Raw genomic sequence first — 23882 nt, forward strand, 5'->3', positions numbered from 1 at the left:
GCCCTTGACAGGGGGTTAAATGTGGAAACAGGACCTGCGCGTCTGATCTCCGTCTCTTTGTGAAAACATAGCAACCCAAATAAGGAGATCGTCCACGGCTGAAGAGCGGAGCAGCCAGACCATTCCTGAGAGCGAGCTTGGATGGGTTTGATAGGGTGGAGTGTGTGTCTAAGAGAGTGATAGCCAGGGAGTAAGGATGGAGTGGACGCAGAGTGGTGAGTGGCTGAATGAAGAGAGGAATGGACAGAGAGTGAGAGGATGGAGAAAAGTGATGGATGTAGGGAGGGAGGGGGAAACATGGGAGGAGGATGGCGATAGGGGTGGTGAGTGGAGACTGGAGGCAGGTTCTGTTGAAGTTTAAATAACCATCCTTATAGGGCTTGACTCTCCATCTCTGTTTACAGCTCTTTCTGTCTCCTTCCATCTGTCTCTCCTTTTCTGTCTCTGCCTCTCTTGCTTTCTCGCTTTCTCTGCAGCTTTGTTCAGCTCGAGCTTTCTCCTGCACTGCAAGCAAGGCTGAATCTCCTACATCTCAGCGAGAGCCCAAACTTTTAACGGTGCGTTTGAACATCTCAGAGGGAGAAAATCCAGCCGAGCAGCCACCATGGAGGCCATCAAGAAGAAGATGCAAATGCTGAAACTGGATAAAGAGAATGCCATCGACCGGGCCGAGCAGGCAGAGACAGACAAGAAGGCGGCAGAGGACAAATGCAAGCAGGTGGGAAAGACAGAGCAAGAAAGAGATGGATCACAAGGGATTCCAGCGCATATAGAAAACATTTTAGATATTTTTTAGGGATATTGATCTGATTTTGGAAATACGCAACTAGAACTGTATATTAAGCAAAAATGTATAGATTAAGTTTATAGTTTACTTATAGATTTACTGATTAGTTGCAACTTCTGAAGCGAAATTTATTTCAAAACAGTTTTTCATGAAAAAAGAAATGTCCACACCCAGTAAATGTGCTTTTCTCTGAAGACTTTTCTTTCTATCCAGTTCTTAAACTAATCACGACATTCAAACCATACCAGACATACCTACAAGGACACGGTGTGTAAACAGTTCTTACATTTATTTATTCTACATTCTTCACAGTTAATTTACTGGTTTACTTTGCTGGGAAATATTTTAGGAAGTAGTTTAAGTTTTTTTTCTTTTTCTTTTCTGAGGAATGCCTCATAGTACAGATGATCCAACCACAGGTCCAGGAAAGTTTGGAAGTTATTAAATTGCTGACTTTGGATCAAATGAGGTGCAAATCGTTGCTTTCAGTTTCCACTCGTTACTTTTTTATTCTTTAAACAAAGCTGTACTAAAGGAGATCTGCAGGAAAACAGTAGTTTGAACTTCTCTTCACTTGAACTGGTCAGCACCACCGGTACACAAGTGATGAGACCACCCAGGACCAGGATTTGGTCTTTGGGGAAAGAAAACAAGTCCACCTCAACCGCTTTATAGAGAGGACCTATTTAAAAGAACAGCCATTATGGAGACTGTGTGACCCTTAATAAGCATGCAAATGGACATGCGTAGACACACAAATGGAGGATTAGACACACGTGCATGCGTGCACACACACACACACACAACTTATGGTTCCAGGCGTCTGTGTGTTCTCGCTGATAACAGCTGTATTTTTAGAGCCCAGAAGAGATCGGCAGTGTGGGACACAGCAGGGTTATCAGATGTACTTCATGGACTCAGAGGGGAACACTGATTAGGGGGAACAGCTAACCCTGAGAGAGAGAGAGAGAGAAGAAAAGGGAGAAAGAGAAAAGAGATTAGACCGCATACCAGAGTTCTTGTCATGAGAGGGTGATGCCATTTAAATAAATGTTCTCCAAACATCATAAACACAGTTCTGCTTGCAAATTAGCCACCGCAGCTTTATCAGTTGCTTAACTTGGTTTCCTTTCAACCATCATTTTGCTCAGCAGTTGTTAACTCGATAAAAGTTTCATCATTATATCTTTGCAAAGGTTCATTCATCTGTGAGAATAAATATGATGGTCTCAGTGCTCAGATGAATGCAAATAGAATAGAATAGAATAGAATAGAATAGAATAGAAGAACCGACCATACCAGACTCCATCAGAATAGAATAGAAAAGACTACACCAGAATAGAATAGAATAGAAAAGAATAGAATAGAAGAACCGACCACACCAGACTCCATCACCATAGAATAGAATAGAATAGAATAGAATAGAATAGAATAGAAGAACCGACCACACCAGACTCCATCACCATAGAATAGAATAGAAAAGAATAGAATAGAAGAACCGACCACACCAGACTCCATCACCATAGAATAGAATAGAAAAGACTACACCAGAATAGAATAGAATAGAAAAGAATAGAATAGAAGAACCGACCATACCAGACTCCATCAGAATACAATAGAATAGAATAGAAGAACCGACCATACCAGACTCCATCAGAATACAATAGAATAGAAAAGAATAGAATAGAAGAACCGACCACACCAGACTCCATCACCATAGAATAGAATAGAAAAGACTACACCAGAATAGAATAGAATAGAATAGAATAGAAAAGAATAGAATAGAAGAACCGACCATACCAGACTCCATCAGAATACAATAGAATAGAATAGAAGAACCGACCACACCAGACTCCATCAGAATACAATAGAAAAGACTACACCAGAATAGAATAGAAAAGAATAGAATAGAAGAACCGACCACACCAGACTCCATCAGAATAGAATAGAATAGAATAGAATAGAATACCAAATCACCGAACAGAACAGAGACTAGAATAGACCAGACCAGAAGGGAATAGAACAGAACACAAGAGAACATAACAGACCAGACCACACTATACTAGAATAGAATTGAATCGAATCAAATCGAATCTAAGAACAGAAAAAAACAGAGACTAGAATGGACCAGGCCAGACCAGAATAGAATCCAATCCAATACAACACCAGGCCAGACTACACTACACTAGAATAGACTAGAATAGAATAGAGGTTCATCTAAGGTTTTCATGCTAAACTGAGTTAAAATGAAAAAAACAGCACTAACAGTATCCTTTGTTTTAGTTGGAGGAGGAGTTACTGGATCTGCAGAAGAAGATGAAGCAGACGGAAGATGAACTGGACAAATTCTCTGAGGGCCTGAAAGATGCTCAGGAGAAACTGGAACTGTCTGAGAAGAAAGCTGCAGATGTGAGTGAACGGCACGCACACACACAGGAGGGTTCGGTGTCACTTCATTTTCAGGACACTTTACTCAAAGTTAAACTAGAAATCAAACTACCAAATAACCATGACCATTACAGTCACTGAATCCTTGAATCCCGTAAAGAAGAACAAAGGATGTTAATACTTGTTTCATCTGACTCTGGCATGCACACATTACTGTGGCACTACTGAAAACTAGGGACCATTCTTCCACAGCTGGACTCTTTCTAAGCCGGCACCAGCTGTGGCTTTGCTTTGATCCTCGGTGAACGATTTGGAGCACTTCAGAGACAGTTACATTCCTGTGCAGCCACTCCTGAAAGATGAGCACACGGTTAAACTATAATCCCTTCACCCAAACACACACACACACACACACACACACACACACTGTAAGCCTCATCATGACATATGTTCTGACATTTACAGTTACACAAACATGAGGAGGGACATTTACAACAAATTGCATGCAGATGTTGCAATCATGATAGCAAAGGGACAAACATGCAAAAAATATAAGAGTTTTTCATTTTGTGCCACTTCACATGTTCTAATACAATTTACTAAAGGTGATAACTAAAATTAAAACAAACAACACAAAACAGTTTATATGCCTAAATTCACTTTTGGTACTTTAAGGATTTTTAAATATTTTAAGTATTTATGATGCTTTTGGACTTTAACTAAATAAATTATGTAGCATTTAAAAGTCAGTTTGATACATGAATGTGCAAGTTATAGGCACATCTAGGACACAAGGGGAGATAATTAGTCAATAACCTGCCTCTTGTAAGCTCACTGCATTGCACTTACAAGAGACAGGGAACAAGACGACCACTCACTCGCTGTGAATGCAGCACTATTACTTGGGCTGTTCTTACATCAGTGGAAATCAGTGCAGTCCCACATCAAACAGACTTTGTTCTAACGACTTAGCAGGTTTAATAGCATTTCATGTCCAAGCTGACTAATTTGAACATTTGGAAGCTATTATGTTTTTTTAATTCTTCGTTAAGAAGCACACTGCCTATCCAACAATGCATTTCAACCTCTAGCTGTAGCTTCAGGTAGCTTAACCCACAAACTTCAGGCATGACTAAGGAGGCGGTGAAAGAAGTCTGATAAGCTTTTTTTATTTCTAACTTCACACCACCAAATTACTTTATTGTCAAACTCGCAGTCTTGCAGTCAGAGCCAAATGATGGAGACACAGCTGGACCAAAAGCTGTAAACAGACTTCCCCTTTAACTAAACTCAAACTTGCAATGGCAACATTTTTTGGCTCTGGAGTATTTACTTTTTCTCATGTAAAGATGTAAATAAATGTAACCACCACTGAGAAATCCTATATGGATCTTGTTTGTGGACAGAAACAGTTAATTGAGTAAATGTAGCAGAACATTGGAATTGGCAGTTCTCCTGAGCCTAATCAGCTGCAATCTGGGAAAGGCGGTCATATTTTAGATTGGCATCACCACAAACCACATGGTTGTATATCTGTCAGTGGTGATTCATGCAGCACAGCTGTGTGTTTGCTTGCTTGTGTCCGTTACTGTGTGTTTGTATGGGTGGAAGGGGGAATCACATATATCACAAACATACAATACTGTTTACAGTATACCTGTTTATCAGTTAAATGGCATTTTAATAAAAAGTAGGGGAAAGCAGTACCACAGCATTACGAAGCAAAGTGAGCACAGAGAGAGAAGAGTCATGCACAAACCTCCCCCACCTTCCACTAAGATGTGGTATTGTTTTAGTCTCATGGAGGATATCCCAGGGAAATGTGATGTTGCACTAAACACAAAGAGAAAGGAAGTGCCTGCTATATAGACATAGACCTAGGGGCTGAGACATGCTGGTTTATCTTCACGCAGTGATTAAATAAACTCAGGATGGTTCTGAGAAGCCTCACATATAAACTGGGTCAAGTGGGCCCCTTGAAAACCCAGAGCATGACCTGTAGCTATCACTCTTGGGTGTCCTGTAGTGTTTGGAAAGAGAACTCAAGCAGTGCGAGTTGTGTTAAAAAATAGATGTCCACTATGGCATTTTTTTTTAGATTTACCACAGAGTACAGAGTGACATCAAATTATGAAGTCTGCTCTGCTCCACTTCCATGAATTCCCCTCCACATGTCACTTATTAGAGGAAGCAGTCAAGTCATTACGCATCTGAATTCACACCGACCAAAATTGGAAACCTGAAAACGACTGGGAAAACAGAGGAATGAGCCAGCAGCTCCTGCAAGCAAACCGTTTATGATTCATGAAAAAGGGCACCAGAGCAGACGTGCTGATATTTAGGTCATCACTGTTTATTGCTAGCTCAAGCCACCAGACGAAGAGTCTATCCTTATAGATCTAAGTACTTAAACACAGTGCAGTGAAAAGTAAAGTTAGCGCATGTGGTCTTGGTACAGGCATTGATTACACCAATCACAGCAGCAACAGTCGCAGTTTTAGGGCAAAGCTGGTCAGCCGGGCGGAGAGAGCAGAGAACAGGCAGGGGGGGCTCTGGTATGTGAGGAATGTAGCTAAGGCAAACAGAAAGGCCCACACTCCTGTGTCTAATGAAATCAATGCTTCCAGCTTTTCTGGTGCAAGGGCCAAATCAGAGAGAGAGCAGCTCAATCAACACATGAGACTGACTGTGAGACATGTTCTTCTTGTTGAGAACAGCAGGACTGAATCTGAGATGAGCCTCGGCTGAAATCTGCTGGCCTACTTGCCCGTCCGCCCGACATATTCAAGCTCCCAGGCTGATCGTGTGAATAGGAGCCGATGGGGGGTAAACACAGGCAGGGCAAGCAGTGAAACATGAAAAATGAAGAATAAATTTGATTTACACCCACACAATGCACATCATCAGTCAGCAGGGAAGTGGTTCATGTATTCTGTATTTGCTCTCTGCTTCAAGACAAACACTAACACATTTCTATTTAGAGAGTTGCGGGTTTACTGAGAGGTCAGAAGTTGGAATTTTATATATATAAATATATATATATATATATATATATATATATATATATACACACACACACACATCATTAATGTAAGGGCAGTGCTGAGTTATCAGCTAAGGCTTGGCTATCAATTTCTGTCCATAAACTGTTCTGTACAATCTAGATATCAGCTAATTAATGGTAACTAAGTAATAAAATACTGTAAGCACAAGTAAGCTGTAATATAATACACCAAATGGCACCAACAGCATAAACACAGTGGAGGGGTCGAGCTCAGTGACTGCAGTTAGTGAATGTGAGGCCAACCAGAGATATCAGCTAGAGATGCCTGTGTCTGGATGCCTGTCTATCAAAGAAGTTACACCCCTAACTCCAGTACCCATGAGGATGTTACAAAAAAGACTAGACTCCCATGAGTTGATATTAGATGGGGAAATCTTATTTTTTTGCATGAGGCTGTAGACATGTTTCTTAATGCTCTGAAAGCTCGGTATTTGAACATGGAGTCTTGTTTTTGGAACCAGCAGCACTTTTTTGCACTCCTACATTAGCTACCCCCTTTTTTTCTTTTTGGCTTAGTGGCTTAGGTTACTGGTTAGTGTGGGTGTCAACCCAAGATAACTGACTACATCTGGAGGGTGCCGGGGCCACATATGGCCACATTCTTTAAGCAGCATACAAGTAATCACGTGTCCTCAGCAAAAACAGTGTGTGTACTCCTTTGGGCACCGGTGGTGTCTTATTCGACATAATGAAAATTTTGAAAAGGATTTAGAAATATATTAGAGGTTCACTAATCATCTTGGGCTGTTTAAATGGCCTGCAACACACCAAGGAATACTTATTCTGACGTCTTCTTTTAAATTCCAGCACACCAGTCACAATTTCTGGTCTTTGCCCACTGAAATAATCTAGGTGTTTATTGTCATATTGAGCAGGGGCATGACATTCTATTACACAAGTGGTCACTTGAGACCAGATGCTGTAAATAAAAGATGGATATAGCCATCGTGACCTTACCCGTTGGTTTGTGCAGACCTGGTGAGAAGTCTCACCATTTTTTCCCTTTTTTTAAGAGCTTGAAGTGACCGTATATGGACGAGAAGATCTAGAGATAGGTTATCAGCTAACAGTAGCAACCTGGGTTAGCTGCGTGTATCTGTAGACTGCCATATTATTTGTCTGATTACTGCATTAAAATTGCTGAAAAAACACACCAACATCTCAAATATGGCCGAGAGGTCTATTTCAGAGACCTCCTCATATTAGGTAAGATCGGATTTAGCAGATAGTATAGCAACCTAGCTGGCATATGTTTGCTCAGTGTGACCATGGGCCTAGTTGTGCATCACTTTAGTTAATTAAAATGGGTCATAAAAGGAAAAAACAAACAAACAAAAAAAACCCGCGTTAGTATCTGGCTTTAAACATGCTTATTTCTGCAGTGAAGTTTAGTATTTGAACATTTGAGCCAATTAAATTTACCTGCTTTTAGCAAGCCTCAAGTGGCAATTTAAGGTATTGCCGTTTTTGGTACTTTACTGCTAGCGTCACCTCTAGAGGTTGCCCCTTGCTCTACATCAGGGTAGGCAACTCCAGGCCTCGAGTGCCGGTGTCCTGCAGGTTTTAGATGTGTCCTTGATCCAACACAGCTGATTCAAATTGCTAAATTACCTCCTCAAAATCTCATGAAGTCCTCCAGAGGCCTGGTAACAAACTAATCATTTGATTCAGGTGTGCTGACCCAGGGTGATATCTAAAACCTGCAGGACACCAGCACTCGAGGCCTGGAGTTGTCTACCCCTGCTCTATATTCATGTCAAGAATAATAAGGATACTTGCACAGTCTGAGCCCAACTAACCCTAGCATGCCATTTTGAAATATGCATGTGCCATCAGAGAAGAAAAAAAATCAATTGATAGAAAGTCCGGGTCATTCAGTGTATTCAGGTAGTCAGGTGACCTCAGTTTTTGGGGGGCATGTTAACTGAACCTGGATCCGGTCAGGTAAAGCTGCCTCGGATCATTAGTGTTGCCCCCACAGCACAGGCTTGTACAGTAGATGCATGTGGATGCATCACTTTATCTGCCTGATCCACTGATCATTCTGGAAGAAGACAAATCTGGACTCATCAGACCACGTGACCTTTGTCCTATCTTTATGCCCCATAGCAAACACAAGCCTTTTTTTTTTCCATTGAGCCTCACTGATAAGTGTTTCTTCCTCACTAGTTTTAATCATTCTCCTTAGCTGTATTCTGTGCTTGATGCAGGCCAGTTGTATGACCCCTCTGAAATGGAGCAACAGCTTCTCTGTGACCACGTGGTCGTTTAAGGTTAAATAACCTGTTGCCATCCAAAACACATTAATCGCTGCTGCTTAGGTTTGGATTTCCACCATGAAGTTAGAATGGTATATGCAGAGTGGCACTTTAACCAGTAGTCCACGATGACAGAATGAAATATAATTGTGTGGGGGTTTTTAAAAGAGGAAATACTCAAATTATTCACACTTCACTGGAGGCAGTACAAACTCAGGGGAAATTTAACTGTCACATCAAGTTTGTGTGAGACAACTAAACAATGTACACTGCGCCTTCACAATGACTGAAAGTAATTCATCCTGGCTCTCCTTTTTCTTTTCAAAGTCTCGCAGCAGTGCTCACATCAGTCACAGGGATCAGCTTTTTACACACACTCACTCACTCTCAAGCCCCGCCCTCCTCGGCGTCATCGACCCAATCACTCACTCTCCTCCTCCGCCACAGTCTGGCGCTCTTCTCACCGCGCAGCTTATTCTGTATGCTCCTCAAACTCTAACTGAAGCTGAGTCCGGACCAAAACGGCTACCTACATTCCCGAGGACCACTTTCTGCGCCGCTCATGAACTTTTCATTCCTACAATCCAGAAGAAACACTCGGGGAACACCTGGACACTCACGCTTCCTAGTTATATAACTTTTTGCTGCACTTGAGTGACTCCTTTACATTCCTCATACTTTATCTCCGGACTCACGCCTATTTTTCTCGTTTTTCCTTTCTTTCTTTCTTTTTTTTTTTTTTAAATCAACGAACAAAAGTCTTATTTTTCTGTTACTCAACTACTCTGAATAGACCAAATAAGCAGGAATCAGTGGCCTCGTTTTTGCACAACATATACATAGTCATAACTGTTTTATTTTTTTACGTTTAGTCTTAAGTTAAGTAAGGAAACAGTAAACAATGGCAGGTGTGAACTCTCTGGATGCTGTGAAGAGAAAGATTCAGTGTTTGCAGCAGCAGGCCGACGACGCAGAAGATCGGGCTCAGGTCCTACAGAGAGAGCTGGACAGTGAACGGGAGCTCCGGGAAAAAGTGAGACAATCAACTCCTCTATTGTTCTAGCTTTTTCTATTGTCGCCATTTCCCATGTATTATAATCATTAAACACGGACTGAATTGTTCGTATTCGCCTCTCGGGCTCTAGAAAGTCTTATTAGTCTCATGTCATTGATTCACTGGTGGCGGGCGTGAATGTGCCACAATGCAAGGCGTTGGTCTGCAACGAAAAAAAAGTTTGGATTCCTACAGCTCTTCGCGCATGCTCCGTGTGACTTGAAGGCCGCTGTGAAACTACAGTGATTAGACCACGTAGACAGCGTTGAAGTGATTGTGCAAATTGTGGCGAATCTATTAGCCTGACCAGTTTATTTCTTTTAAAGTCAAACATGTGTCATAATTGTGACTATATTTTCAGTCAGATTCCATTTGGTTTGCGGGTTAATGGGACAATGTTTTGATGGAATTTCAATGGAATTCACTTTTTAACGCTCTGATTTGCTCAAAGGCACTTCGGCAAGGGTGGCTGTTTTCCCTCGGCAGCTGTCTGGTTGAAGGGCTGACCCTCGGGCCTCCACAGATGATCGGAAAATACAGGGCACAGTTAAAGAGTGTCTCCTCTGTTATTAGGGACACAAAGGAGTAGCTCTAAAAATGTTGCTGTTTTCAGCTAGAAGCAAAAGATCAGCTGCTTCATTGATCAGTCAATCAACAGTCAGTAACAGTTGAGATCACCTTTAAGTTTTTTATTATAAAACTGTAAATTGGTGAAGTTGAACAATGAAACGACTGAAAGCTGTTTTCCACACCTCTTTACATTAAACTGTAAAGTTTGGGTTATTTGCTCAGCTTGGGCTGAAATTAGTCATTGCTAAAGTTCCACAAATTGAGCGTCTTTAACCATTGCCTTCAATGTGTCAGATGTGACTCATATATTGAGTAATTGGCGGGTCTGTCACCTGCCTGTCTCTTGACTGTGCCCACATCCGAGTTTTATGGCTTCACATGCAGAAAAGGTAGTGGCTGGAGGGGAGAGAGAGAAAAACGCTTAGTAGCAGCACAGTTAGGCAACATTTTTTGACTCGTTTCACGTGCTGCTTTATGGCACACGGTGCCATACTTTTTGCATAGGAGTTATTTTAATGATAGGACAATGAGAAAGACTTCAGGAGGGTGGGAGGGGAAGGTGTGGCAGTAAAGATATGGCAGCTGAACTGATGAAAGGAGTTGGGCCTGCTGCAAGGCAAAGCCCTTTGTTACAGGATGGCTATTAGGTAACAGGCCACCTTTTTAATTTGGCCAATGGGCGTGTGGGTAATTATTTTGGTATGGACTCACATACCGTATCGGTTTAAGAAGTTTGGCTTCATAGTTGGCTTGTTTGTGTTGCAGTTTGTGGTTGTTCAGTGGGTGCTTTGTGTACTTTACAAGTGTTTCTGTTCAATGTTTGTGCAAACTGCAGCATGAACTTCAAAACACTGACACAGGAATGGTAACTGAATGAATGAATGATATGGGGATGCCCCGTATAACTACATCTGCTGTCAGGGTGCATGTGTGGTCTCACATCAATGAAGAGCTGAAAGGGTTGTGTTTTTTTTAAGAAATTAATTGTTAGAAAATTTTTTATTGCATATGAGACAGACTGGCTGGTCAGTTTGGTCCAGCATTTCAAAACTGATGAACCAGGTTTCAGAGGTGGACTTATAGTTGTTGACCAGTACTTATGAGTATGTCTTGTATAGTGTGTTTACACTGAAATGGGAGGGTGTGGTTAAACTCTTATCTTCAGAGTGGATGCTGCATTTAAAAAAAAATTTTCATTCCTGTCAGGATTAACGTGCACAAGCAGTTTGATGTCCCACATGTCCCTCCATTCAAAGTCGAACACAGGGGTGCAACTGTGTGGCGAGGCTGGTGTGGTCCCATGTGTGAATAATTAGGACAACCTGGAGTTATTCCTTGGCACAGAAAATCCTTCTGAGTGCGGGGAGATCAAAACAAGAACCTTGCTGCGTGTAATGAATCATTCTTTAAAAATGTGTGAGGGAGTACAAAAACGTTGGCTACGTCTCTCGCTGATAAAGAAAATTGCTTCATGTTATTGTGGTTTTGACGCTTCTGGGGATGTTTCTTAACCTCTCTGTAATGATTTAAGGTTGTAGTCAAAGGCTTGTGATGCTTTTTGTTTATAGCCACTATTTCTCTACATGAATTCGTTCAGTTTTCGCAGCAGAGTCGGGTCAGAGGTGATCGTTTTGACTGTGTTCGGAGTCCTGTAAAGAGCACAGATGAAGCAGATTAGTTGTTTTTGGAACATGGAAGCAAATTTGAGTGCTTCTCCTTCTGTCAGGCACTTAATAATGACAAGATTAGTTTAAACAATCAGTCATGACCAAAATAAGAAAAAGAGACGGGGAAAAAATATCTGCTTCCTTTTCTGAAATTGAGGCTGTTGTGAGGACAACTTACAGTTGCCATGGTGAGCATCAGTGTTTCACCACACGCAAGTTGAAATACAGAAATAAATATAAAAAGGGAAGTGGAATTCTTACTGAGGAATCCCCACGCACGCCCTCCCTCCGACTGACCCTCCCAGGATGTCGGCTGCCGACCCTGGTCCAGTACTTCCTGCGCTTCTACTCCCAACACTTCCTGTCCCCTGGCTCCAGCCCTGATCAACAGGAAGATTACTGTGCTCGGTGAAGTTGGTATTTCTACGTTGATGTGCCACTTCATCTTTAGTGTCCTGTTATGTTCTTATAGTTACTAACACTATTCTCTCCATGTAGAGCAGAAGTCTGCAGTCTTTTTTTGCACTACAACATTTAATTAGACGCACTGAAGTTGCATCCTACACTTATGGCAACTGTATTTGTTTACTTGCATCTCATATCGAGAGTAAATTGCAGGAAGCCATTCAAAAAAATGCTTATCGTGAAAAACGACGTCCCCACACTCATCTGCTGAGCTAAAGGTGTTCGTTTGTTGCTTTGTGCGGTCAGCTAAGGCTTTCTGCTGGGCCTCTAGGAGTCTCCAGCAGATTCTGTGGAAAGAATTACTTCCTGATTTCACTGTTTTCTTTGGACTTTCTCCCTGGGAATAGCTCAACTTTCCAAATATAACTGCCACATGTTGATACTTTTTGGCAGTCGCTGGCATCCTGGGGAACACTCCCATGTAAGTGGCTTGTGGCTTTGCTGATTATGCAGGCCAAGGCTGAGGGTTCTCATTCAAACGAGGAGTGGGTTATATTTGTTCGGTTAGTCCTAGCACAGGCGAATTTGCTGTAATGTCGTTAAATAGCATGTATACAGCACCAAGTTGTTTGAACTGCTTTTAGAGTCCATGAAAGTGAGTCACTTCAGCGAGTCTGTTTGCTTGTGAATGCAGAGTGGAAATGGTAACCTGAAGGAAACTCGGATTACCGGGATTCATATTTGACCTGCAGGTAAAAATCACCCTGTTAATATTTATCTGGAAAGTTAGATTGCATCAACGCTGGAAAAATTTGGTTTTTCTTATGGTTTGTGGATTCCTGGTGGTGCGGTTCACAAATGGGTTGCAATCAGCCTCTGATTAGGATTAGACACACTGAGCTGAAGACTCAGACCAGAGACGAGATCCTCCTAAAAGTCTGAGTACATGCTTTTAAATGGCGACAAATTGTTTAGCGCTGAAGGAGCTCATTGTGATGCTTGTCTGAATGTTTAACAACCGTCTTTTACATACTTCATGACAGACTGGCTTATACTTTATGCAGCTTTCTTTGCATGCCAGATCTTTGTGGGAAATGATTACACACTTTCTTTCTGTCACGAACCAACACAGAGTAACTTTAAGAGCAGCAGGCAGTCAGGAATAACTTGCACTGAACCCCAACAGCATTGTGCCGCTCATTAGCCCACTGCCCTGAAATCAGCCAGTAATTAGATTCCTCTTTCACTTGTCCTTGATGCTGTCTCTAACATATGTAATACACTCAGGTATTTCTTAAGTCACTCCCAGCAGTCTGCAGCCTCACTTCGAGTGCTCTGACTTCAACTAAGACAGATGAATCACTCCATGCCATCAGTAGTACCGTAGTCTGTGCCACTTACTAATGCAGTGTCTGTTAAAAAGGTAGCTTAATGTCATGGAACATCTTGCACTGCTTTCTTGCTGCACAATAAAATGAAACTATGGCAGTCAGTCAGTGTAATCTGCTGAAATCAGCCCATCTAAGCTCACTAATTAACACTATTTATTGGCTGGGAATGATGGCAGTTAGGCTCTTTAAATCCGCAGCTTATCCATAGTCTCCACTGTAGCTGGGAACTATTTTGTCAGCCCAAAGTTTTGTGTTTTGAGATTGTTAACAGTAGTTTTTATTTTTATTTTTTTTAAATCTCACACTAGAATTTAGTTCCCGAAATGTTGAGCTAAAGCTTTAGGAATCTTGTGGCTCTAATAGCCACACAGCCTGCTGGTTGCACTGAGCAGTAAAGCTCCATTCCTGACTTAGAAAGCTGGTGACATATTAACTTACGGTGACAACAGAGCAGCTACTTGTGTCCCAGTATCTTTTAAAGTCTGCGTGGTTGTTGCCTCAGTCTTCCTGATACTCCACCACAAACATTCTCCATAGTTTGTTTTACCATATAAGGCAGGGTGCGTCCCTGGCAGCCAAAGAATGAAAAGTGGGTGCTAAAGGAAGGGGCATGGCCAGAGAGACAGACGGAGCAGTGAAAGAAAGAACAATCAAAGGGAGGAAATGAAAGGATGTTGGGCAGCGTACTTCCTGTCACCTTTTTTCAAGATCCTCATTTGCTATATGATGAGTAGTGAAAGCTCGTCGTTAACCTTACTTCTTGTTTCTTGGCATTTATGGTAACATTGTTTTGACATCGTGTTCGCACAAAGGCTCTGAATACTTTTCAGTCCGCTTTTGCTGCTGGGCTTGTGGCTGCACCGGCCAAGGTTAAATGATTTTCTAAAGCTGCAGAAGAGTCTGTGGCTAAAACTGTGCATTCAGGATTTACAGGAAAGGCTCTTCTTTGTTCACAGCTCAGTCAATTAGAAGCATGAGATAACCTGTAAATACATTCATTTTTTTTTTTCCTTTTAAACCTGACACAAGGGTGTCTCTGTCTGTATGGGGCTCCCCCACTCCCTGCCTTTTTTGCTATGAGCAGATGGCAGATAAGGCACCAGGTTGCACACATTTCTGTCACTGCCACCATACCGGTGTTAGCTGAGGTTTTTATGTTTGTCTGTTTTGATACTTGAACGCAGTTTACTGGGTAGGAGACTGGATAGCTGGTAATTATGTGTGTGTGTGTGTGTATGTTTGAGAGAGGCAGAGATTGGTGCAATAAGAGTGTCTGTTTGCATGTTTGCAGAGCGTGTGCGTGTCTGGAAGCACATTACAGCAGCTGGTGCGCTAACGTAGCTGACCTAAAACAGATGAATAGCATGTTTGTTTGCGTGCTGGATATTGCTCAGGAAGTACCAATATCTGTTATTTCAGGTTGCAGTTGAATACTAGGTAACGTTTCTGGGCAGCCAGATGTGGCGTTGATGGATGCAGACTTGTGCGAGCGACACTGCTGATGAGATTTCAAGATGTTCTGAGCGATTTATGATTTTTCATTCATTCTGTGTCCGGTTCGGTTTTCAACGTCTGTCAAGTGCCAGCGGTTTTGAGACACATCAGCGATAGTTAGGCAGACATTTCCTGTCTCGTATGGGTGGCCTCCCCTGTGAGCTTTCTGTGCAGCAGGGGAGGACCTGGGAGAGGATGAAGAAGAGGGTGGAAAAAAAAAAACACACAGACGACCGGCGGTGGGAGTGGCGGGTCACCAGGCCAAGATTAGATTAGATGGATGCAAGATGGAGAAAATACTAAAAATGAGAATGAAGCCTGTGCCATCATGCTTGGATTTCCTGAACATATCGAGTCTATGACAGAATGGAAGTCTCAGTATATTTAAGCTCTCTGTTCTTTGCATTGGTCCTTCTTATCAGTCATCTCATTTTCTATTTGTGACTTTCGGTCACCAGTTTCTGCGCAGAATGACTCCTCTGCCTGTAAGCTGAATGGTGGAGACACTGACGGTTGATCAGAGCGATTGCTGGACTGAAAAACTGGCTAATGAGTCACTGACCTACTAACTGCTGCCCTCATCAGAGCAGAGAATACAGCCTGCGAGGTTGTAAACATAATAAACTTGTGTGAGTACTCCGGGTTTCAGTGAATGGTTCAGCAACTTATCGGTCTGGTTGTGAACTTTCATTTTAACAGCAGGTTCTTTGTGTTATGCTAAGACTGAGGTCAGTTTTTACTTTGAATGCAACTCCCAAGGAGATGATTGTTGGATAAACTCCCCGACCAACAGAGGAAATTCTTGTGTAGTTGTCTGTTTGCTTTCTTTTTTCCTCTTTCTGGCTTTTTGTTTATCGAGGGCAGACGAGCAGAAGCCCATTCGTTCTCCCTCCTTTGCCCAGTTGTGGCTTGAGCATCACCGGAAATTGAGTTTGTCTAAATGTTTCGCTCAGACGTCCTGCTACATTGTAAGGAATTACACTTTCCAGCCAGATGCAGCATGTTCTCATTAAAGACGGTTAGAGTTGGGCCCTGCTTTTATGGACGAATCTCCCAACGACCTCCAGCTGCCTCCATTTCACATTTTAACCGTCACATTTTGATTTGAGAAACCCGAGTGACCCCAGAGAGCACACAGAGTAGATTACACTGTCTCCCCCTCACTCACTCACTCACTCACTCACTCACTCACTTGCAGCCTTTGTTTGGATTCACTTTGTTAGTGAGGATTAGGATATGAATGATAAGGGTGAATATTTCCCTGTCGTCATAGCACCATGATTATATTCAGGTGGCTGTATTTAAATATTTTTATCAGAGTTCTGGGTAGGCATTGTACTGTGTGACTGTATAGCTGCTCTTCCATTGACAGCTTTAAAAAAAAAAAAGTGTTTCATGTGGTGAAATATGCAACACTTGAGTTCATTTTTGGACTTTTGTTCATAATAGATGTGGTTTGGTTTTAAAGTGATGCATCAATTTGTTGGATGAGGAACTAAGTTTAAAAAAAAGACAGTGATTCAACCTCCTGATAACAGTAGTTGTTAGGGAAGTGTAGACAGGACATCACCATATCCTGTCCACACAGGCCTTGCTTAAATCTACAAGATGTTAATTTTTATTCCCTTTTACTTTTAAAATTACGTCCTTCTGGTTGGTTTGGACATTCACTGATTTTTGTTGCAACAATTGCTGAAAACAGGGTGAAAAGTTCTTTCCCCCGACTTCTGTCATTGTGTCATTTCCTTCTCTTCCTGTTTTATGGTGGAGGACGACAGACAACTTCGGGTGACTTAAAGTTGAATAAATGCATGACTAAAGTTCTTCCTATTTTTTTTTTTTTTTTTTCCTTTGCAGGCAGAGGGTGAGGTAGCAGCTCTTAACCGTAGGATCCAGCTGGTGGAGGAGGAGCTGGACCGTGCCCAGGAGAGACTGGCCACAGCGCTGCAGAAACTGGAGGAGGCAGAGAAGGCTGCAGATGAGAGCGAGAGGTCAGTTTCTTATTCTCATTAGACACAAGTGGAGAAAAAGTCTGCCTTGCGCGGGAGAACATGTGTTATCTAGTTCACCTGACTTTCACAAAAGAAAGTCTGTCCTCTCCTCACGCTGTGTCCTGTCATCCCAGAGGAATGAAGGTGATTGAGAACCGAGCGATGAAGGATGAGGAGAAGATGGAGATTCAGGAGATGCAGCTGAAGGAGGCCAAACACATCGCAGAGGAGGCCGACCGCAAATACGAGGAGGTGATTCTGACAGTGACGGCTTAAGTGCAAGAGAGAAATTCCCTTATTCAGATCGTTAATAGCCTCTTAGTTTTTTGAGTTTAAAATATTTCTCTTTTTCTTTCTCAGGTGGCTCGTAAACTGGTGATCTTGGAGGGCGAGCTGGAGAGAGCTGAGGAGAGGGCCGAGCTCTCAGAATGGTAAATGCAATAAGCGCACAAATGTATAAATCCATTGACTCTCATACAGATGCATGGTCTCTTGTGCGGCTCGCAGATTAAAACAAAGTATGTGTGGGATTCTCCTTACAGTAAAGCCAGTGACCTAGAGGAGGAGCTGAAAAATGTGACCAACAACCTGAAGTCCTTAGAAGCCCAGTCTGAGAAGGTACAAGACGAAATGCATTGACACTTTAAGAAGTAATAATTCTGCTTTGGCTTTCTGGAGATTGGTGATGTTTTTCCAAACAAGAATCTTCCAAATATAGAAAAAAAAAAATCTGATTTTATCCAGTAAAGGAGGGAAAAAAAGGTTTCCTGTCAAAATGCATCAATGTGATTTGTGAACATCTAATAATATGACAAAACAAACTAAAACTTTAGGCAGTTGCTTTCATTGTCTTTCACAAACACAAACAGAAAAACTAAATATATATACTGAACACCAAGTCTGGCACCATGCACACACGAATCCTATCATTAGGGCTTTACTCATGGCTCGGTGCACCGTAATTTGGGTGAGCTGTCCTCAGAGAGAGAGAGAGACCACATGGCAAAGGACTGTTTCATACTACCTCCATTATAACTGTGTATCATCAGGCCCTCCTTAAAACCATTTATTTTGCACTCAAGCTATTATATAAGGGAGCTCGGCACCTGAACTCCTTTGATATGCAGCTGTTTAAATATATGTTTGCACACCAACTTATCTACCGCATGACAAATTAGCCACTGAGGCTTTTTTTTGTCTTTTTCATGTGTGTATGAGTGGTGTTACTGGCTACGTAAGGTGTTTCAGGTGTGTGTATATAAGCAGCCAGTAGAAACCTGCCGCACTCAGAAATGTGTCTGCTTCATTCCCGCCCGTGCACAGGCATGCAGTGCAACGGCATGCCAGGTTTACCTCATGCCAGGTTTACCTCATGACAACTTTTCTTTAGCAAATATGGCATGGCTTGTCTTTGAAACCGACCTGCAGTGGTTAGCGTAACAGCAGAACTTGTTCCCAGGACAAGCCAACACCTTTCCTGTTACGTGCCAGCGAGGGAGTGGCGCCATGAGCTCTCAAAGCAATAATAATCCTGGGATGGTGCCGTTTTGTGCTCCCATTGTGTGCACGTTTGCTGCTGAAAGCTAAGTGTGAGCTAATGCTGTTTCTTTGCCTCTCCGTCTGTCACCAGTACTCAGAAAAAGAAGACAAGTACGAAGAGGAGATCAAAGTTCTGACTGACAAACTGAAGGAGGTGAGATGATGGTGTTTTCACAGAATTAAGAATAAAATTATAATAGTGAGAATAATCCAGTCATTCAGAGACATTTGTAGCATTTTCCCCCCCATCACTAAAATGTTAAATGTGACATTTCCATAAGCTTAGCAAGGCTGGCTGAAAAGCTCTCCTGTTGCAGTCTTTCATGATGGATGTGTTTGTTGGCGCTCATCAGTTTGTTTTGACATGCTTTGTCTGAATTCCTCCCAGGCTGAAACCCGTGCAGAGTTTGCCGAGAGGACAGTTGCCAAACTGGAAAAGAGCATTGATGACCTGGAAGGTACGAGAGTCACATTCATATTGAGGTTTTTGGGGGATTTGCAGCATCTGTGGCCCAAAATCTTTTTCTTTTTTTAACAGAACATGTAAATGGTAAATGGCCTGTATTTATATAGCGCTTTACTAGTCCCTAAGGACCCCAAAGCGCTTTACATATCCAGTCATCCACCCATTCACACACACATTCACACACTGGTGATGGCAAGCTACATTGTAGCCACAGCCACCCAGAGCCCAAATCATTTTGTCTGCTAGCTTTAAGTGAACCTGCAAAGATGCGTTCAGTTTCATTAAATGGTGATTTATTTGCTGATGAACTACGAGCACATCTTCATACACAGTTGCAAAATCACTTACCTGAGTTTTGGCCTGAGTTCTAGAAGAGGTGTCCTATTTCAGCATCACTGGAATTTTTTTCCTGTGGAAAAGAGGATTTTCCACAGGAACCAAATGTATGGAAACTATTTCACTAAGACAGGCTAATAAAAGACCCTTGTTACTGAAGGACAAGTATTCCATGTCAGCCACGAAGCTGCAGCGGCAGCAAAGAGGACAGAATGTACTCATATTTTTTTTTAGGTCAGGATCGTTCAGTTGTTGAACCACAGGCAGCTGAGTTCATGGATTTATTGGATCAGTTTTATGAGACTTTCACAAAAGTCTTAAATGCTCAAAGCTCCCCCAGCAACAAAAAACAAACGTGAAGAGCTTTGAGCATAATTAGGTATTCATCATTCTTTCTTCCAAGCATTTCTGCATCTTTAAAAAGGCTGACCTATTTTTTTGTCTCTTCCTTTCTCCCTCTGCTCTTTGCCTCCATCTGTCTCTCGCTCTCGTCCTGCTTTCGGCTTGCTTGTGTCGCTGCTGTCGTTGGCACCTGCCTCTGCTTCTTGTCGACCTCTGGCGTCCAGATGAATTGTATGCTCAGAAGCTGAAGTACAAGGCCATTAGCGAGGAGCTGGACCATGCCCTCAATGACATGACATCTCTGTAGAGACATGTTTCGCTCTTTCTCTCTGTCTGCTGTGCCTCTAAATGTTCATCTCCTCTGATCGTATGTGCCTCTGCTCATCTTACTATGCAAAACATAATTCATTAAAGCTCGTTTTCTTTCCTAGTTTGCAGCTTTTGTCTGTTTTTTGTTTGTTTGTTGCCAGTGTGTAAGGAAATTATGAACTGTTTGATGCAAAGTCTGAGCTAACTATATAGGTTACTATGATTTTCTTATTAACAGTGTATTTTATGATTAGTTGTTACTCTACGCGTTCATCTGAATATCAGTTTTACAAAGGTGAGCATTTCTGGTTTTAGTGTGGATTAATAGTTTGCAGTCACCAGGGTTTTAATCTACACGCTTTGGTAGTTTCTGATTTCTATGTCCATAAAGTTTGCATAGATCTTAATGCCATTTCCACAAGGTGGGATATACGAATGACTTCACTGTGCAGCAAACGAGTCCTTTAAAAAGTCCATCCTGTATGATCCCACTAACAGTCTTCCAGCAGTTTATGCATGAAAGGTACTCTGTAGTGGTTGATTTTTATTTTTTGCATGTGGCACAACTTAACCAAACCAGTTATGCAACATCTGCCCAGTAACACCGACCTTTGTGCAGTCTTTAAAAAAAGGGGTGCTGTGTGACAAACCTCACGAAGAGATTACAGTGGCATGAAATGAGCGAGCACTGCTAACTGGTGATTGAGGGTTCACCGTGTCATATTTCTTCTTCTTCTTCTCCCCAGAGAAACTATCACATGCCAAAGAGGAGAATCTGGGCATGCACCAAGTCCTGGACCAGACCCTGCAGGAGCTGAACAGCTTATAAACACACACAGAGGAAGCTGGAGAGGATGAGGTCGTCATTAACATTCCATTAAACGTTCGACTCCATTCCGCCTTTCGAGCTGTAAAATCTTTATTCCCCACCTAAAGGGGGATTAACTTAATGCTTGTCCCCTTTTTTTTTTTTCTTTTTTTTTTTTTTTCCCAAGCACAACTTTTTTTTTTTCTTTTTTTTATAAAGATTTTTTGAATCCACTGCTACTTTATTTTTTTTAAACCTACAGATGTTCTTGTAGAAATTCGTTTTTGACCACTTACAAAGAACTGGCACTAAATTTGTCCAAAGAAACCTCAGATTTGGTCACTCAACCACTTAAACAGACTTAATTTTACACATTATGTGCACATACATTACACTTCTGATTATTTTTAATACATAGGCTACATATGGCATAGGGGTTTGCTCAGTCTTGTGTGGCTTTTAAGCGCCACCTACTGGTGATTTGAAGTTAGTCAACATTTTTTTTCTTATTATTATTCCATTTTATCTCCAGTGGCTGCAAATTAACAGATATTTGACAGATCTGTGCTCGTCTCAGTCTCTTTTTGTGTTAGAACAGCACAACAGTCACGTGAACAGATGACCTGATAACAAGGCTCAGTGATTAAGACTTCTTTACATTTAATTATAACGTAATGCCTCTTTGGCCAAGGTGTTGAACCTGATGCGGACGTCCTGACCACTGATACCTAATGCATCATTACCAACAATATGCCATTGTGTAGCCAATATTTACAATATGAGTGAGCTAAACCCCAAACCACTGGAAGCTCAGTCAAGTTTTATCAACCATGGATACTTATTGTATATAGTAGAATAATGTTAGGTAATGTGAGAAGTTATATTTTTTTTTCCTTGGGTTTTGTTTCATTTACACCACTCCTTTTTGCCAGAGGAACTCTCAAAACCAAAGAACACACACAACACAGACAATTCATGAAATGTTTTTATTTTTTTTGTGATGGTCATCGTGGTTTCATCTCATGTCAGAGCCACTGAGAGTGCCTCACATTTGGTTGAGACTGTTATGAAATACTTCATTCACCCACCCCCACCCCACCCATGTCAACCTATTAAAATGTTTTACAGAAATCATGACTTGTCTGAAGTTTTTTGCAAATTTGATTGTTGCATTTTACTCATGCAGAAGAAGTAATGACAATGTCTTTACAGGAAAGTGCTTCATTATGTCAATCTGCTTTGGAGTGTACATGCATTCAGATGATTCTGTCTCATTCAGCCCCACACGGGGGTCAAATCGTACTCATTTAGATAAATAGAGGCAATTTCTCTATTTGCTGAGGATTTGCAACATGGCATCGCTCAGCCTCGATTATCCTTGGGTATTTCTGCTGCATGGTTCCAGGTTCGTTACTGTTCATGTCTGTTTCTTTCTGAAGGCGCAGCCTAGAGGGAGAAATGTCAAACATTTCAGCAAGGTCTTGCAAGCAAATTAGGAGGATCTTATTCAAAGCTACTGTTTTTGGCATTGTACTTACCTGCTGTCAGTCTGCATTTCCCCCCTCGTGGCCTACAAAGGATTATAGAGCAGCCTGCACAGGGCACCACTGTCTGGGCATGGCTGAAGATGGTGGTGATCCTGTAACACCCTGATGAGCATTTGCAGATCAATTAGAGCTTGCCACACATAACTAAAAATAAATCCTAAAACTTTGCACCATGAGCCAAAATTCCTACCCATGCATTTAACATCCATGAAGTAAGAGTTTGGATTCTGCACCAGCCTCTTCTTCTTATGCTGCCTCCTCTCCTCGGCAAAACTTGGGTGCATCAGATCCTTAGCCAGCTGCAAGAAAAGGCAGAGCATTTTTTATTTATTTTTTTAAACATGAGCTATTCAATTGTTCTGCTACTGACAGGATGGGGTTAATGGAGGGATAAGAATATGAAAATGATTATTTACAAGATCATGGTAAAACTGCTGTGATGTATGGTTTGGAGACAGCACTAACAAAACGACAGGAGGCATAGCTGACAGGAATTTGTACAGCTCAGGTTAACTGGTTTGGAAATTAGAGAAGAGGCTGAATATTGGATATACTGGATAAAGGTGACAGTGGAAGATGATGGGGATAGGGTGAGATGAAGACAGATGATCCGCTGAGGTGAAAGAAGAAGACAGGATTGTCTTAAGAGATGTACCGCAATATGTTTTATAGCCGTATGCCCCCTACAGTCTGAAGAATGAATTGCTAGTTAGAGGAGCAACATGTCCAGACAAGCCCAAGCATCATTCGTACAGTACAAGAACAATGGGCAGATAACAGTATATAACATGTTGCTACAAGTTCAATATTACAAGAGTTAAAAAAAAATATTACTCACTTTATTGCTACTCTTTTTAAAATTCAGTACAATGTTGTATTTCTTAGTTCACAAAATACTATTAAAGCATCTTTCTGTCAGTCAGAACTGTTCTACTTTCTAATATTTCTAACAAAAACAGTCAAATCTAAAAATTATAATAAGATTTTCACTTACAGACATTTTTGCTCAGATCGTCCGGTTTTCTCGTCAAATGTAAATAAATGATATAGCAAACTAAGCCCGCTATGCTCGTCACTAAATCCACCTGTAGTTTGGTGTAGGTCTGAGTTATAAGAATCGAGTAGGCGGAGGCTTCGTGTAAGGGAGGGGCCTAAGTAGGTCCGTGCTGAATGCACACTACGTGTTTAACAAACAGCACAGCTGTAAGAGAATGGAAAGTGTACTGGAAAAGGTCTGCTTTAATTTAGCCTTTTAGTTATTTATTTTTTAAAACAAAATCTAAACAGGTCTTAAAAACACCTGTTGTAAAAAAAAATAAATAAAAAAAGATAAGAAGCAACAATAAATTAAAAGCTACAGTAGAAAACTCTTAGAAACTCTCAGGGTTAAACAATTGTGTGCAGTTTCCAGTTTCCTTCGGACTACACATAACCAGCGGCTTAGTATTGTGTTCTTACGAGCAGTG

The 23882-nt window shown here is 41.6% G+C and overlaps 2 protein-coding genes across 8 annotated transcripts; one reads left to right on the forward strand and one right to left on the reverse strand.

Moving 5' to 3' along the window:
- The first annotated feature begins 132 nt into the window (after window positions 1-132).
- On the forward strand, window positions 133-22000 carry tpm4a (tropomyosin 4a). Of its 6 annotated transcripts, none has more exons than XM_080297535.1 (10): window positions 133-215; window positions 477-718; window positions 3071-3196; window positions 16936-17069; window positions 17204-17321; window positions 17430-17500; window positions 17612-17687; window positions 18700-18762; window positions 18997-19066; window positions 19977-20182. In XM_080297535.1, the coding sequence occupies exons 2-10, from the start codon at window positions 605-607 to the stop codon at window positions 20057-20059; spliced, it is 855 nt and encodes a 284-aa protein (XP_080153661.1). In that variant the 5' UTR covers window positions 133-215; window positions 477-604; the 3' UTR covers window positions 20060-20182. The 6 variants fall into 6 exon arrangements, with proteins under 6 accessions (XP_080153661.1, XP_080153660.1, XP_026014293.1 ...); XM_080297534.1 differs by lacking the exon at window positions 19977-20182 and adding an exon at window positions 20808-22000 and having other exon boundaries at window positions 172-215; XM_026158508.2 differs by lacking the exons at window positions 133-215; window positions 19977-20182 and adding an exon at window positions 20808-22000 and having other exon boundaries at window positions 353-718.
- LOC113016410 (small ribosomal subunit protein eS27-like) lies at window positions 21842-23602 on the reverse strand. 2 transcript variants are annotated; one of them, XM_026159229.2, is made up of 4 exons: window positions 23411-23602; window positions 22607-22715; window positions 22408-22518; window positions 21842-22315 (listed from the first exon to the last, which is right to left on the reverse strand). In XM_026159229.2, exons 1-4 carry the CDS (start codon window positions 23414-23416, stop codon window positions 22287-22289), a joined length of 255 nt encoding a protein of 84 aa, XP_026015014.1. In that variant the 5' UTR covers window positions 23417-23602; the 3' UTR covers window positions 21842-22286. The 2 variants fall into 2 exon arrangements, with proteins under 2 accessions (XP_026015014.1, XP_026015013.1); XM_026159228.2 differs by lacking the exon at window positions 23411-23602 and adding an exon at window positions 22833-23178.
- Between the last annotated feature and the right edge of the window lie 280 nt (window positions 23603-23882).

The sequence above is a fragment of the Astatotilapia calliptera genome, chromosome 23 (assembly GCF_964374335.1).
Source record: "Astatotilapia calliptera chromosome 23, fAstCal68.1, whole genome shotgun sequence".
NCBI lineage: Eukaryota > Metazoa > Chordata > Actinopteri > Cichliformes > Cichlidae > Astatotilapia > Astatotilapia calliptera.